Source organism: Microcaecilia unicolor, chromosome 2 (assembly GCF_901765095.1).
Source record: "Microcaecilia unicolor chromosome 2, aMicUni1.1, whole genome shotgun sequence".
NCBI lineage: Eukaryota > Metazoa > Chordata > Amphibia > Gymnophiona > Siphonopidae > Microcaecilia > Microcaecilia unicolor.
In genome coordinates this window covers 115,483,747-115,497,817 of record NC_044032.1, presented here as the reverse complement: position 1 = coordinate 115,497,817, position 14,071 = coordinate 115,483,747, and the positions used below count along the sequence as shown (strand labels likewise).

Genomic DNA, 14,071 nt, shown 5'->3' with positions numbered 1-14,071 from the left:
CATACTGATTAATAAAGAACAAAGATTTATATACCAATGGGGCATGGTATTCCCTATAGGATTAAACAAAGAAGTTGATTGGACAGCTGTTTTGTGAAGAGCGCATGTGCTTGTTTAAAAGGACAATTGGCGCCCTATATTTCCTCTGGTGCCATTTTGAGGCAGGCTCGTTACTGCTTTCCTTGTATGCCTGTAGATTAAATTTTGATTTTTTTGAGATTGAGAAGTGTTTTGATATATAATGGTTAATGATTTTGATTCATTTTTCAAGGTACCCCTTGATGAAACTTATAGCAAAACCTGGATCCAAGTCATGGTTGTTTGAAGAAATAGAGGCACTGTATCTAGCTGATCGCAGAATAAGAAGAACTCAAAGGGAATTGACTCCTCAATGCTTAAGATAAGTGTTCCTCTTCTTGGCCTGTTTGGTAGAAATGCTTTGGACTAAGATTTTTTTTTTTAACTGAATTTGAAGAACTGTGAACTGTGGACACTTACGTACTGCTATTAAATAATAAGGAAGTGTGATGATAGATAACGGTGACCTTGATGAGCAAATTTATTCACTTATTGGTCACTAGTAAAAAAAAAAGTCCGTTTCTCATTGAAATGAAACCGGTGCTAGCAAGGTAATCACCTTCTGCCATTAATGTTTTTAAAGGAAGTTCCAGCGTCCCCCCTCCCTCCCAGTTCCAGGGACCTCCCTCCCTCCCAGTTCCAGGGTCCCCCCTCCCTTCTTCCCAGTTCCAGGGTCGTCGTCCCTCCCTCCGAGTTCCAGGGTCGTCCCTCCCTTCCTTCCAGTTCCAGGCCCCCTCCCTCCGAATTTTAAAAGTCATCCTGACTTACCTTGTCAGGGTTACAGCGGCCGGCAGCAGCGGTAAAAAGCGTGCAGGCTCGGCACTTACTTCATCTTTCCCTTCTCTGTCTCTCAGCTCTGGTCCCGCCCTCATTTCCTGTTTCCACAAGGGCGGGACCAGAGCTGAGAGACAGAGAAGGGAAAGCTGACGTAAGTACCAACCTGCATGCTTTTTACCGCGCGAGGTAAGTCAGCATGACTTTTAAAATTCGGAGGGAGTGGACCTGGAACTGTAAGGGAGGGACGACGACCCTGGAACTGGGAGGGAGGGGGACCCTGGAATTGGGAGGAAGGGAGGGGGGACGGACGATGAACCTGGAACTCGGAGGGATGGAACGAACTTCCGGTGGGTGAATATTATATACAGCCTTCCCTTCCCTCCGAAGGCGGGGCACTGAGAGCGAGTGCGAGGCCTGTGGTTGGTCCCTTCTCCTTCTGACGTCGTGTTTCTTTCCCTGGCAATTATACAGAGTTCCCTCGAGGGCGGGGCGATTACGAACCCTACGAACACTACATGGCTTCACTGCCACGGAGTCAGCTTCAGAACGTTGGAGGTGCGAATTGTTATACAATTCACACCTCCAACGTTCTGAAGCTGACTCCGAGCACAATCACTTTATAAGTTTTCCGAGCACATTCACTGTATAAGTTTTATATATTCTTGGGAAATTGATTTATATATTATGAAATGAATATCACTAAAACAGCTTAAAAATTATTGTAGGTGGGATAAACAGTAGAAATAAACACTGTATTTTGTGCTAATTTTTCTACACTGTTCTATAGAATACAGTAATATATGGCCAAATCTCAGTGAGGATATCCTGTTTCCTCATGTACTCATGTCAACTGTTGTTGTAATCTGCCTTCGGAAGCCTGGTATTATAAAGATTGAATATATTGAAATTAAATGGAAATAAAATTAAACTCCTTTCACTGGGGTACATGAAATCGCATCTTCACATCATCTCTTTTGTAGAAGTTTAAATTTTAGATACACAAATGGATTACTCTGTTTTGAGAATGTTTCATGGACAAGTTGTTTTATAAGTCAAAATAATAAAAACAAATATTTGGTTTCATGCAGATCTCTTATATGTTAAAACATAACTAAATAGGCTATAAGCACTTAATGCAGTCCATTGGTTTTCTTATATTTTGTTCTTATGATGACTTCTACTGTGCCAAAAATGAAAAACTCTTATCTCTTCTATCTGGTTGATAATAAAAGGAGGTCATTGTGAACACTATCCACCCTAAACGGTTGTTTTGTGGCTCCATATGAGGAACTGTAATATTGCATATATAAGTGTGTGTTTTTGTTCCCAGACATGCATCCAAAGGTTATATAATCCTTTCAAGAAAGCCAGTTGATCATTTAAGTTATTAGTGGAACATAACCACAAAGGCATGGTATGGTTCCATTTTCAATATGATAATACTAGAGCCCAGCTAACGAACAGGAAATTTTGAGTTTGTCTTCACTTGACCAAACTTGTTTCCCAGTGCCTTAAAAGGTGGAGGATAAAGGATTTTTTAAAAATTGACATTTATATCCCAAATTATTTGAAGCAAACTCGGGTTCAATGTGGCTTACATTTTAAAATACAGTAAGACCGAATAATAGAATTCAGTCACATCATGGGAGCAAGTCGATGGATATGTCTGAAACATTTAACAAAGATTAGATTACCATATATACCCAGCTGGGCATTTAAAAGTCTGTCCTTTAATGATGCCGCATGTTCAGAAATAAGTATAGACAGTTACTCACATTATCACATGCACTCACCTGAACAGGCATCCATACACACATTGCAAAAGTAAACAACAATTTCTACAGCACAACACAGTTTATTCCAAATTGTTTAACCACCCTTAGGCTTCGCCTTTGGGTTTAACAAGCAATACCATGTGCATGTAAGTTCTGGATAAATGAATTAAAACAATCAAAGTTTAAAGTAAATGCCCATAATATGTAATACTTAGTAGCAATAATGAACAATGATGGAATATTCACATAGCAGGCAACCAACAGATTTATTTTCCACTGAACATAATTAACTTTGTATGAACTTGGTATCTAATAATGTGCTGCTGGCTACTGTATTTTGGTAGTGTATTGTTGTTTGCCTTCATCATAAAATCACATTCATCTATAGACAAACACACAGCCGGGAGTCAAAAGATTTTAAAAAAATGCCTTTTACAACCATACAGACTTAAAGAAGAAATAAATACATACAACAGAATTGGTCAGTGATGGCACATTTAGACTGACTCTTGACAGAACTTCTCCATGAAGGAAGCTCTTCCCTCATTATTCAATACCTGTCTATGAAACAGTAGTAATAATAAATAAATAAAAAAAGCAAGTGCATTTTTATAATATATCACTGCATTCCACAAAACAAAAGGAGCAAGTTCCCACATACCATCTTTTTCTTTTGATGTACGCACAGGAAAAATAAAATGTTGCAAGGTTTTAACCTAATTAATGTAAAAAAAAAACTTTGTAGTTATAAATAGTAACTCTGATTTTTGAGCACTGGATTTTCATAACGTGTCTGTTTTGGTGGCCCTTTACTAGGTGAAAACATCTCTGCACAAATACAGGAGGTCCCTATAACCATCCCCTCCAAATGACACAATGATTATGATTTAGAACTAATTACTACTTTAACCAATGAAACCGATACTTCCTCTGTGTACATCTGTATGCTGCGTAAGTCAGCATGTTTGAAAATATAAGTGAGATCAAATAAAAATGCTACTAATAAAAAGAATGAGAATGTGAATGCAGCAGCTGATAGGTTTGTTTGTTTGCTTCGTTTTAGATGTTTTAGATGCGCAAGAGAGGCAGGGCTGAGCCAGCTTCAACTTTTTGACATCATGCCGTCTCCTGTTCTCAATTTAACTTCCTTGCCTGTTGCAAATGGGTCAGACATGGCCAGCCAACAAGCTACATAGCTACCTCCTACCCAGTGGCGTACCAAGGGTGGGGCAATGGGGGCGGTCCGCCCCGGGTGTCAGCAGGTGAGGGCATGCTCCGCTCCCACCCAAAGGCCGCCGGTGCCATAGTCCCAACCTGCCTACCCTCAGCTCCATGGACAGACGACAGCCGTCTTCTCTTGCCACCCGGTACCCTGCCTTTTTAAAAAAATCTGTGAAGTAGCGGCACAGCACCTCGCATCTGCATGTAAAAGAATCAAATCTCTTCATTGGGCCTTCCCTCACTCTGTCCCACCCTCGCGGAAATAGGAAGTTACATCAGAGGAGGGCGGGACACAGTGAGGGATGGCCCGACGAGGCGATTTGCTTCTTTTAAACGCAGACGCGAGGCACTGCACCGCCGCTTCACAGATTTTTTTTTTAAAGGCAGGGTGTCGGGTGGCAGGGAGAAGAGGGCTGTCATCTGTCCAGGGAGCTGAGGATAGGCAGGTGGGGACTGGGTCAGGGAGGGGGGGGGCTCATATGGGAGAAGGGGCCTGGAGCTGGGGTCTGAGAAGGGGGCAGGAGGGAGAATGGGGCCATGCTTGGGGCAGGTGGGAGAATGGGTCTGGGGCAGAAAAGGGGGGCCCTAATGCAAGGCATGTGGATGAGGGGGGACTGGAACTGGGGGCTGAAAAGGAGGGTAGGGAGATAAGGGAGCTAGTACTGGAACTGGGGGCTGGAAAGGGAGAAGTGGCTGGGGGCTGAAGCTCAGGACTGATGGGAGAAAAGGGCTGGGACTGAAACTGGGGACTGGTGGGATAGTGGGGCTAAAACTGGGGGCTGAAAAGGGGGGGCAGGTGGGAGATGTGGGCTGGGGCTTGAACTAGGGGCAGGTGGGATAATGGGGCTGGAACTGGGGGCCGAAAAGAGGGGGGACAGATCCTGGATGGAAGGGGGAACGAGAGGGAGGGCAGACCCTGGATGGATGGGAGAGATAGGGCAAATGGTGGATTGAAGGGGCAGAGAGAAAGGGCAGACGGTGGATTGAAGGGGCAGAGAAAGGGCAGACGGTGGATGGAAGGGATAGAGAAAGGGCAGACGGTGGATGGAAGGGATAGAAAGGGCAGATGGTGGATGGAAGGGATAGAAAGGGCAGACGGTGGATGGAAGGGGGAGAGAGAGAGGGCAGATGTGGATGGAAGGGACAGAGAGGGTAGATGTGGATGGAAGGGACAGAGAGGGCAGATGTGGATGGAAGGGGCAGAGAGAGAGGGCAGACATTGGATGGAGGGGACAGCAGAGAGGGCAGACTGGATGGCAGAGAGAGAGCGAAGACAGATGCTGGATGGAAGGAAGACAGTGAAAAGAAGAAACCTGAGACAACAAACTGTAAATAAAATATATATTTTTGTTTTTTTGCTTTAGGATAAAGTAGTATTGTAGCTGTGTTAATAAATGTTTATAAATAGAACATGTAAATAAGGTAATCTTTTTATTGGACTAATTTTAATACGTTTTGACTAACTTTCAGAGAACAAAACCCCCTTCCTCATGTGAGGATAGGATACTGTAACAGCACTATACTGTATTGACCTGAGGAAGGAGGTTTTGGCCTCTGAAAGCTAAATGTATTAGTCCAATAAAATGATATTGTTTTATTTCTATTTGTTAATTTGTAAAGTGGTGATTGGTATTTGTTATTTTTTTCAAATTTACATCTGCCGTCTTTATATTTTGCACAGTACTAGGGGACATTTTCTGTTTCTGTGGTGTGTTGCATTGTATGCAGAGTCTGGCATCTTGGGGGTTCAGTTTAATTTTTGTCTAAATAGAAAGTTTATGATTACTTATTCTATAGTGGATTAGGGTGTATCTGTGTTTGTGAAAAAGACATGGCTTTCAGTTGGCACTGACTGTGCAGGATCGACGATCTGTACTATGCTGTCTGGTTTTGTTTTACCATAGGTGAATTGATGTTCCAGTACTCACTGTAGTGTTTAAGATGCTTTCCTTTTTCTTGTGTGACTCGTAGAAATTACTGCTTATGGCATGGTAGAATTGCTACATAGGTCCTGAGTGTTTTGTATTCTCGGTATGCCTAGTACTGGATTTTGGAGGGGGGTGTTAAAAAATGACCAGCCCCGGGTGTCAACTACCCTAGGTATGCCACTGCTCCTACCCCTACAATCAACTCATCAGACAGACTGCCCATAGGCTGCTGCAACTCCCTCCTCCCTCTGCATCCTACTGGTCACACACTGCCAGCCAATAGGCTGCAGAGAGAAGTTGGAACAATAAATAGGAGATAGAAGACCTTCCTGGTTGTCGTTCACTGTGGCCCTGCAGGATGCTGCTCTCAGTTCCTCATATAAGAAGGACAGAATATGGGGAGTGTTCAAGCACCCACCAAGCTGAAACATATGAGTTTGGACACTGCATGGGCGGTCATAATTTATGTATGTTATTTATAAAATAAGCATGTACATTTACACCAGCTCCCAAGATGGTATAAATGCACATAGGTTAATTTTAACTGTGATTTTATTTTTTTCAGGATTTGTGGAGCGATTTTATAAATACATGCAGAGTCCCATTTTACAGAAAATGTACACATCGGAATTGAGACGTCCAGGTTGGGACATGTTCAATTCTAAAATACCTTCAGGAGTGCAGAGACATGCCAAGTAACATGCATTTAGGCCCCTTCTCCAGCTGGCCTAAATGTGTGTGTCACACACCACGCCCCCATGGTTATGGTCTGCTTTTCTTATTTCCCTCATCAGGCAGCCTGATATTTGTTGCTGTGCAAACTCCCCACCCCCCCTACACACAAACGCACTGTGAGCTTTGCCTCTCTGGCTGGCAGCATTGAAAATGCTCCTTCTGGCCGGTGCAGGCCTCCTTCCCTCTGCTGCGGCCGGCCCGCCAGAAAGAGGAAGTTGCATCAGAGAAGGTTGCGCGGTTGCATCAGAGGGGAGGAGGCCTGTGCCAGCCAGAAGGAGCATCTTCAACACTGCTGGCCAGACAGGCGAGCTTTGCGGTGCACCAGGAGGGAAGGGGGAGCTTGAAAAATGAGAGGTGCTGGGTCTGCAAGGTGGGTGGAGGATGGGAGAAGGTCTGGGGTAAGAGACACAGCAGTGCTGGACTCAGGGAGGGGGCGCAAACAACGGGAGAGCAGGAGCGTAGGAAGAAGGGAAGAGAGAGAGAGATGCTGGCCACTGGGCTGAGGAAGGGAGCAGGAAGGAAAGAAAAGAGATGGTGGCCCCTAGGGGTGGGGGTACAGGAGGATGGGAAAAAAATACTGGCCATGGGGGGGGTTCAGGTGGGAAGGAAAAGAAATGCTGGGATGGGGGACTGGGGGGCAGGAGGAAAGGAAGAAAGATGCTGGCCCCTTTGAAGGCAAGACAATAGAGAAGAAAATCTCATCTGTTCTTGCTATCCTCTTTATGGTCCCACCACATGTTCCTTCATGTGGTCCCTACCCTTCCTACCTCAACTTAACCATTATTTGTATTTGTTTTACTCCGGAGTCTATCAACACCTCTCCAGTACCATGTAAGCCACATTGAGCCTACAAATAGGTGGGAAAATGTGGGGTACAAATGTAACAAATAAATAAATAAATGATGGCTCCTGGTGATGGTGGCAGTAGTGGGAGGACAGGAGGGAGGGAAGAAAGATGGAAAGATGCTGTCCCCAGAGTAGAAATGCGGTGGGTGTTGTGAGGGAAGGGAAGAATGAGGGGAGAAACTGAATATGGGGAGGGATAAGGACAAAAAGGGTAATGCTGGGAATGTGGAGGGAGGATAGAGATATGGACACAGAGGACAGATGGTGAACAGGGCAAGAATAAGGACACAGAAAAGCAAGATGCTAAACATAGCAGGAGGACAGGGGGCAGGGACACAGAGTACTGGACAGGGTGGATAGGGATGCAGAAGAAAGATAAATGATTGATATGAAGAGAAAAGGTGCTTAAGATTTGCTTGAGGTATCCAGCATAAATGATGTTGCAGTAATCAAATCTTGAGCCTATAAATACATGGTATAGTGTATGTAATGCAGTTTTATCCAAAAAATGAGATAATGACCTAAATTGACAAAGATGACAAAAAACAGGCTTTAACAACTGAGGAAATCTGATGAGAAAAGGTCAGCTTGGAATCCAAAATGACTCTGAGATACTGAAAGTTGTGCACAGTACGAATTGGTTTATCAAAGAAAACTAACAGGGTAGGAGGAGGAAAATGATTTGAAATCCAACATGTGTTTTATATGCATTCAATACTATATAGTGCTCTGATAGCTAGCTAGCCACCTGCTTGAGACAATCTTGCAGCGGAGTCAAATTGATGTTGAGAGGGCTGATGCAATAAACAAGCAAATTATCCTCAGCGTAAATGTGCACACTTATATTATGAGATTGTATCAGAATGACAAGTGGGGTAAGAAGGATGTTAAACAGAAGGGGGGAATAAAATTGAACCCTGGGGCACCCCACAATTTAAGGAATGGGAACTGGATAAAGTCTGACCTATAACTACAGAGAATGTATGATCTCTTAAAAATATATTTAAACCAGGTCAAAATTTGACTGGTCACCCCAATGAATTGCAACCTGGAGATGAGTAGTGAATGATTGATCAAATTGAAGGCCAGCAAGGCAACACACCCCTTCTCTAAGTGATTGTGGATCTCACTAAGCAGAATCCTGTTTTCTTCCATGAATAAACATTGCTACTTCACTTCTTCATTACTGCACAAACAGCCCACACTGATCATCTCCAAATACATTTACACATACCTTGTTTAACTTTATAAAATACTGAAGTCCAGCCTCCAGAGGATTGGTGTCACAGTTCATCTGTAATGAAAACAATGCAGTTTAAATCATTTCTGACCATACACTATCCTCTATAAATATTCTTCATTTAGGAAAATAACAGGTTAAAAGTAATTACACACAGGCCGATATTTTAAAGTCATCACATATTAGATACATGATACAATTTGGATTTAGCTCATGATTTGTCTCAGTAGCTCAAGGCACACAGTATTTTCCTGTCTCCAGAGGGCTTACGATCTAAGGGGTAGATTTTCAAAGGCACTTTGACAATGCCCCTGAATTTCACCAGTAACCGGATAGAACTTCTGGGTCTGTGCTGAAACCAGAAATTTAGCAATAGCCATTATCTGGGTAATGACACTGAATATCTACTTTCCTATATTGTAGTTCCTTTCTTTCTTTCTTTCCTAACATTGTGTTATTATTGTACAGTGCCTAGATCTACCTCAAATTTCTCTACTTTTGATTGAACAGTGGCAGCCTCCATTTTCCCTAAATAATGCCTAATACTGACTACAATGGTTAAATATCAGGTGTAAGATTTTACCTGAAGCAATGAAGGGTTGTGACTTGCCCAAAGTCGCAAGCAGCAGCAGTGGGATTTGAAGCTGGTTTCCCTAGTTCTTGGCCTGCAGCTCTAACCATTAAGCTACTCCTGTTGGGTGACTAACGTATACCTCTTTTATCCATATTTTTAAAAATGATTAGCTCAATATTCAAAAAAAGCTGAGCTAAATTTTATGTTCCTGTGCACTACAGTAGAGTCTTGATTTTCTGACATAAACGTGACCGACAGGTTGTGGATAATCGAAAAGTCAGATAATACAGAACAAGTGGATGAGGGATAAAATAGAAGTATATTGAATACATATTTCAAAAGAGGAAGCAGTAAAAACAGTTTAAACAATGTGCCCAAGAATCTTACCTAGCATTGCTGCCCTTTAACTAAATGTGATGCCAGGAAAGAGAAAGAGAAACCCACGTGCATCTCAAAGACAATGATGTGATGCCACCAAGATATGCTGGAGATAATCCAGAACGTTGGATAAGTGAAGGTCAGATAAGCAAGAGTCTACTGTATTTTCAACAAAACTTAGGAGCCTTAAGCTTTCAATTGAAAATTCATCTTAATTTAGGAGCTTAAAAGTTATGGATAAAGGGCCCTGCTGTAGTGGAAGGGGCTGTTTTGCGCACCAGGGCCCTCTTTACTGCAGTGGGTAACCCCCCCCCCCAAAAAAAAATAAAAATGGCCATGTAGCAAGATAACTCTTACCCCGTGGCCATGCGGCGGGGAGCACTTACTGCCACTCACTGAGGTGGCAGTAAGGGCTCCCGCAGTAACCAAAAATGGCGTGCGCTTGAGTCGGAACTACCACTGGCGGCCGAGTTGGGCCAGTGGTAGTCCCGAGTAAGCATGTGGTAAGCCCACGTTGGGGTTACCAATGCTTTGTAAAAAGGCCCCAATGTCAGGCACTTAGCCTTTGTTAAATTTTCAAAGAGGCCAATTTAGGAGCATAACTCTCAAAGCCAGGCACAAAAATCCTTTGGATATTGGGCCCTATATGAAGGCAGTCTATAAGTGGGCACCACTGGTTAGGTGTCCCAACGCCATATCATGCATTGACAGCCTATACTAAAACAGCATCTGAGTTCCAAGATTCTGTTTTAGAATACTAGCACAACCTGGTACTGAGACAACTAACATATATGTGTCTGTAGTTGCACCAGCCTTAAATGCGGCAAGTGCATGCATAACTTACAGTATTCTGTAAGTTGTGCATTTACGTGGCAGCTTTCGCCCATTACCCACCCATGCTCTGCCAATGTGCATGTCCCCTTAATTTATGTGCTGTTCTACTTATGTGTGCCTTTACAAAATAGTGCTTAAGCACCTGCTAGCACTTAGGCATAAGTTTACACTTACCCGCGAAAGTGTTAGTATTCTGTACTTTTGCGCATGCTACTTGCGTAGACACTCTGTTACAGAATAGACCTTTAAATGGCCAGATGTTATTTGTGTAATTAGAGGCCATTTTAAGGGTAACAGAGAAACACAGAAACATAGGAAGTATCAGGGCCACCGGGAGACAGAGCCAACCCCAGGACAGGGCCACCGCCTCCCCCTCACTCCGAATACAGATGCTGCCGATGCACCTAGTTCACTCAGGCTGCCACCGCCCCCCCACCCGCTTGCGTCAGTGCGTCTGCTCCTTTCTGGCCTTCAAGGGGGGCCTGGTGCCAGGGTCTATCTCTCTCCTGCTCCTTTGTATCAGGACTGGGTTATTGCGTTAACGCAATTACCTGGGTCCCAAAAGGAACAGGAGAGGAACAGACCCCGGCGCCAGGCCTTCCTTGGAGGCCGAGCCTGGAGTTTTGCCCCCCCCCCCCCCCCCCCTTCGGCGGCCCTGAAAAGTATATCTGTGCAGGAAAAAATACATTTTACACTATTTCTTTTGGCTTTTTACTCGTCTGAACAGCATAAACGGAATGCTGGTAATTGGGCTAGCAGAAAGGATTATTGCAGTTTGTGTGATGGTATAGAGAATGTGTGTGGACATGTCTCACAGACTTCTCTCCTGACAAAAATTGGTTACCATAACGATCCCCAGCAACAGCTCCACCATCTCCATACAGGAAGGAAAGTAGGTCTCAAACACATGTTAGTCTCTGTGCATTTTAAAAGCATTTAATCTCAACTGATCATTTTTATTTACTAAACAATTACAGAGTTGCTGAAATTTTGAAAGTTTTTGGAGGTAAATACTTATTTAAATAATTAATGAAGGTACAAGTTCCACAGGTACTTTCATACTCATGCCCCATGTAGGTAAATTTCAAAGGGAAGATACTCGGGGCCCTTTTCACTAAGCCGTGTTAGAGTCTTTAGCATGCGCTAACCATGTAGATGCTCATTATATTCCTATGGGCATCTACACAGTTAGCACACACTAAAAACGCTGGCACACCTTAGTAAACAGGGCCCTCAGTATGGCCAATTTTTTTTATATCAACTACCCATGAACCACTAGTTAAAGGATTTGATTAAAACACTGCTGTTGCATTATATGCAGCCCTGTTCTTGATACTAATATCCACAACACAGCATATTTAGCATACACAAAGAATAAGTATTAACTTCTGTTACTTCTTTAGATTGCTATCCAACTTTATAGGAAAGAAGTTTTGATCTTTGAATACACCAGGTGAGCGATTATATCTTATAAAGTTTCTATAGTATTGATGTGGATGCAGCTACAATCTATATATATTTTTTTATTAATAAGTTTGACATCATTTATCTAGAAGATTATATATATATATTGTTTTTTGTACCATGATAGAGATTATGTTTTGTTATTTTTGCTGTGCAGACAATATTTTTTCAAAAGGATTTCCAAAGACAATCCTTAGGTACAGTTATGTAACATCATCATTTTTCTGCCTTTATATATGTATCGATCGTATATATATATATATATATATATATATATATATATATATATATATATATATATATATATATATATATATATATATATATATATATATTTGTGAAAATATGTAATTCTTATCTCTGATACAATTTCATAACACAATGTTATTATGATTTGAAAACTTAAATTATGTTTTTAATTACAATTTTTTTAATGTATATATTTTTAAATTAATGTTCTTTAATTACTGTTTGAAACAATTTAAATGTATATGTTTTTTATCTGTTTTCCATTATTATTATTTTTTCATTTGCAAAAATTTTTTATTAATGCATCAAAAGTACAAAATCATGGAGAGCAATTCTCCTATAGAATTCAAAAACATCAACATTCAAGCATTGTCAACAGTCATTTCCCCCTCCCTTTTATTCCCCCACCTCCCATCCCTCCTCCCTCCCCCTATCCCTTCTTTCCCCCCCAACCCTCCCATCCCAGACCCCCCCCCCCCTCCTCTCCCATTCTAGGTCCTTATTTCTCGCTTCCCCTCCTCCCTCTTCAGTATCCCCTCCAATTGTAACCATTCCTCTGCACTGGGCTTATATTTTCCCCTACGTTTATCTGTCATTTTTCCATTCCCATCAATAAATATAGTTTAGCTTTCCAGTCTTGTCTCATAGGGCCTGTTCTTTGCTTCCATTTCAATGCTATAGTTGTTTTAGCTGCTGCCAAACACATATGCTTTCTTCTAGTTTGCCATGCCTTCCCTCCCTTGTTCCCATAACCCAACAAACAACATTTGGGATCACAGGGAAACTGAACCCCTACCGCTAGTGTGATTAATCCCGTAACTGTCTCCCAGAAATCCTGTATGATCGTGCACTCCCACCAGATATGAAAATATGTCCCTTTCTCCTCCCCACACCTCCAGCATATATCTGAGGCATTGGGGTACATTATTTTTATTCTATCTGGTGTTTAGTACCAGCGACTCATAATTTTATACGCATTCTCTTTGACCAGCACACATATAGATGCCCTTTTAACCTCCACACACATCTTCTTCCATTCTCCCCAGCTAAATTCTTGTTTAAGATCTTGTTCCCAAGCTTTCATATAAGATAACTTTTCAAAGGTGGTTCCTCTAATATGTTCATACAATTTAGAGATCCCTTTTCCTCCCCTACTTAAAGTCCCCCACAGGTTTTCAAACTGTTCATTCTCTAACCAATTACCCTTGTGCCATTTTGCTGTCACCATATAATTTTTAACTTGAAGGTAAGCGTAGAAATCTGTCTCAGGAAGATCATATTCCCTTCTGAGCTCTTCGAAATTCTTAAGATTACCATCTTTCGTGAACTCACGGAATCTAATTAAACCTCTGTCAAACCATGAGGCCATTATCTTATTCTCTTGTCCCCCAGGGAATCCCAGTTCCTGTGTAAGCCAGGCATAAGTAGATCTACTTTCTGTTCCCCTTAGTTTCTGTTTTAGCCTACCCCAAAGTGTGAACAAATGAGAGATGAAGGGGTTTAAGGTCAGGGTTTTATATGTTTGTTCTGGGATAGACCCCCAAAGTAATGCATCCAGCCTTCCCTCCTGTACAAAAATCTGCTCCAGCCGTGTCACCGGTGAGAGATCTACTCTACTCCAGACCCCAATTTGCCTCAATTGTGCTGCCCAATAATACCAAGTGATATTAGGGATTGCCCTTCCTCCTTGCTCTATCGTTCTCCACATTATTTTCCTTGACAATCTAGCCGGGTGTTCCCCCCCCCCCCCCCCCATATAAATCCCCCTAATTCCGCCTGAATTTTCTGCAATTCCCCTTTAGGGACAGCAATTGGCAGCGTTTGAAATAAAAATAACAGCCGGGGAAGTATATTCATCTTGACCGCCGCTATTTGGCCCCACCATGAGAGCCAGTCTTCCTTCCATTTATTTAAATCTCTTCGAATGGCTGAAATAAGCGGTGTATAGTTCCATTGATATAAGATATTAAGG

At 42.3% G+C, this 14,071-nt stretch overlaps 1 protein-coding gene across 1 annotated transcript in view; it reads right to left on the bottom strand.

Annotated features, from left to right (window-relative positions):
- The window catches only part of DMGDH (dimethylglycine dehydrogenase), a 162,224-nt gene that overhangs the window by 39,044 nt on the left and 109,109 nt on the right, over positions 1 to 14,071 (bottom strand). Inside the window, exon 14 of the mRNA XM_030193235.1 lies at positions 8,595 to 8,654. Within this exon, the coding sequence (XP_030049095.1) occupies positions 8,595 to 8,654 (60 nt within the window). The remainder of the gene's footprint in view (positions 1 to 8,594; positions 8,655 to 14,071) is intronic.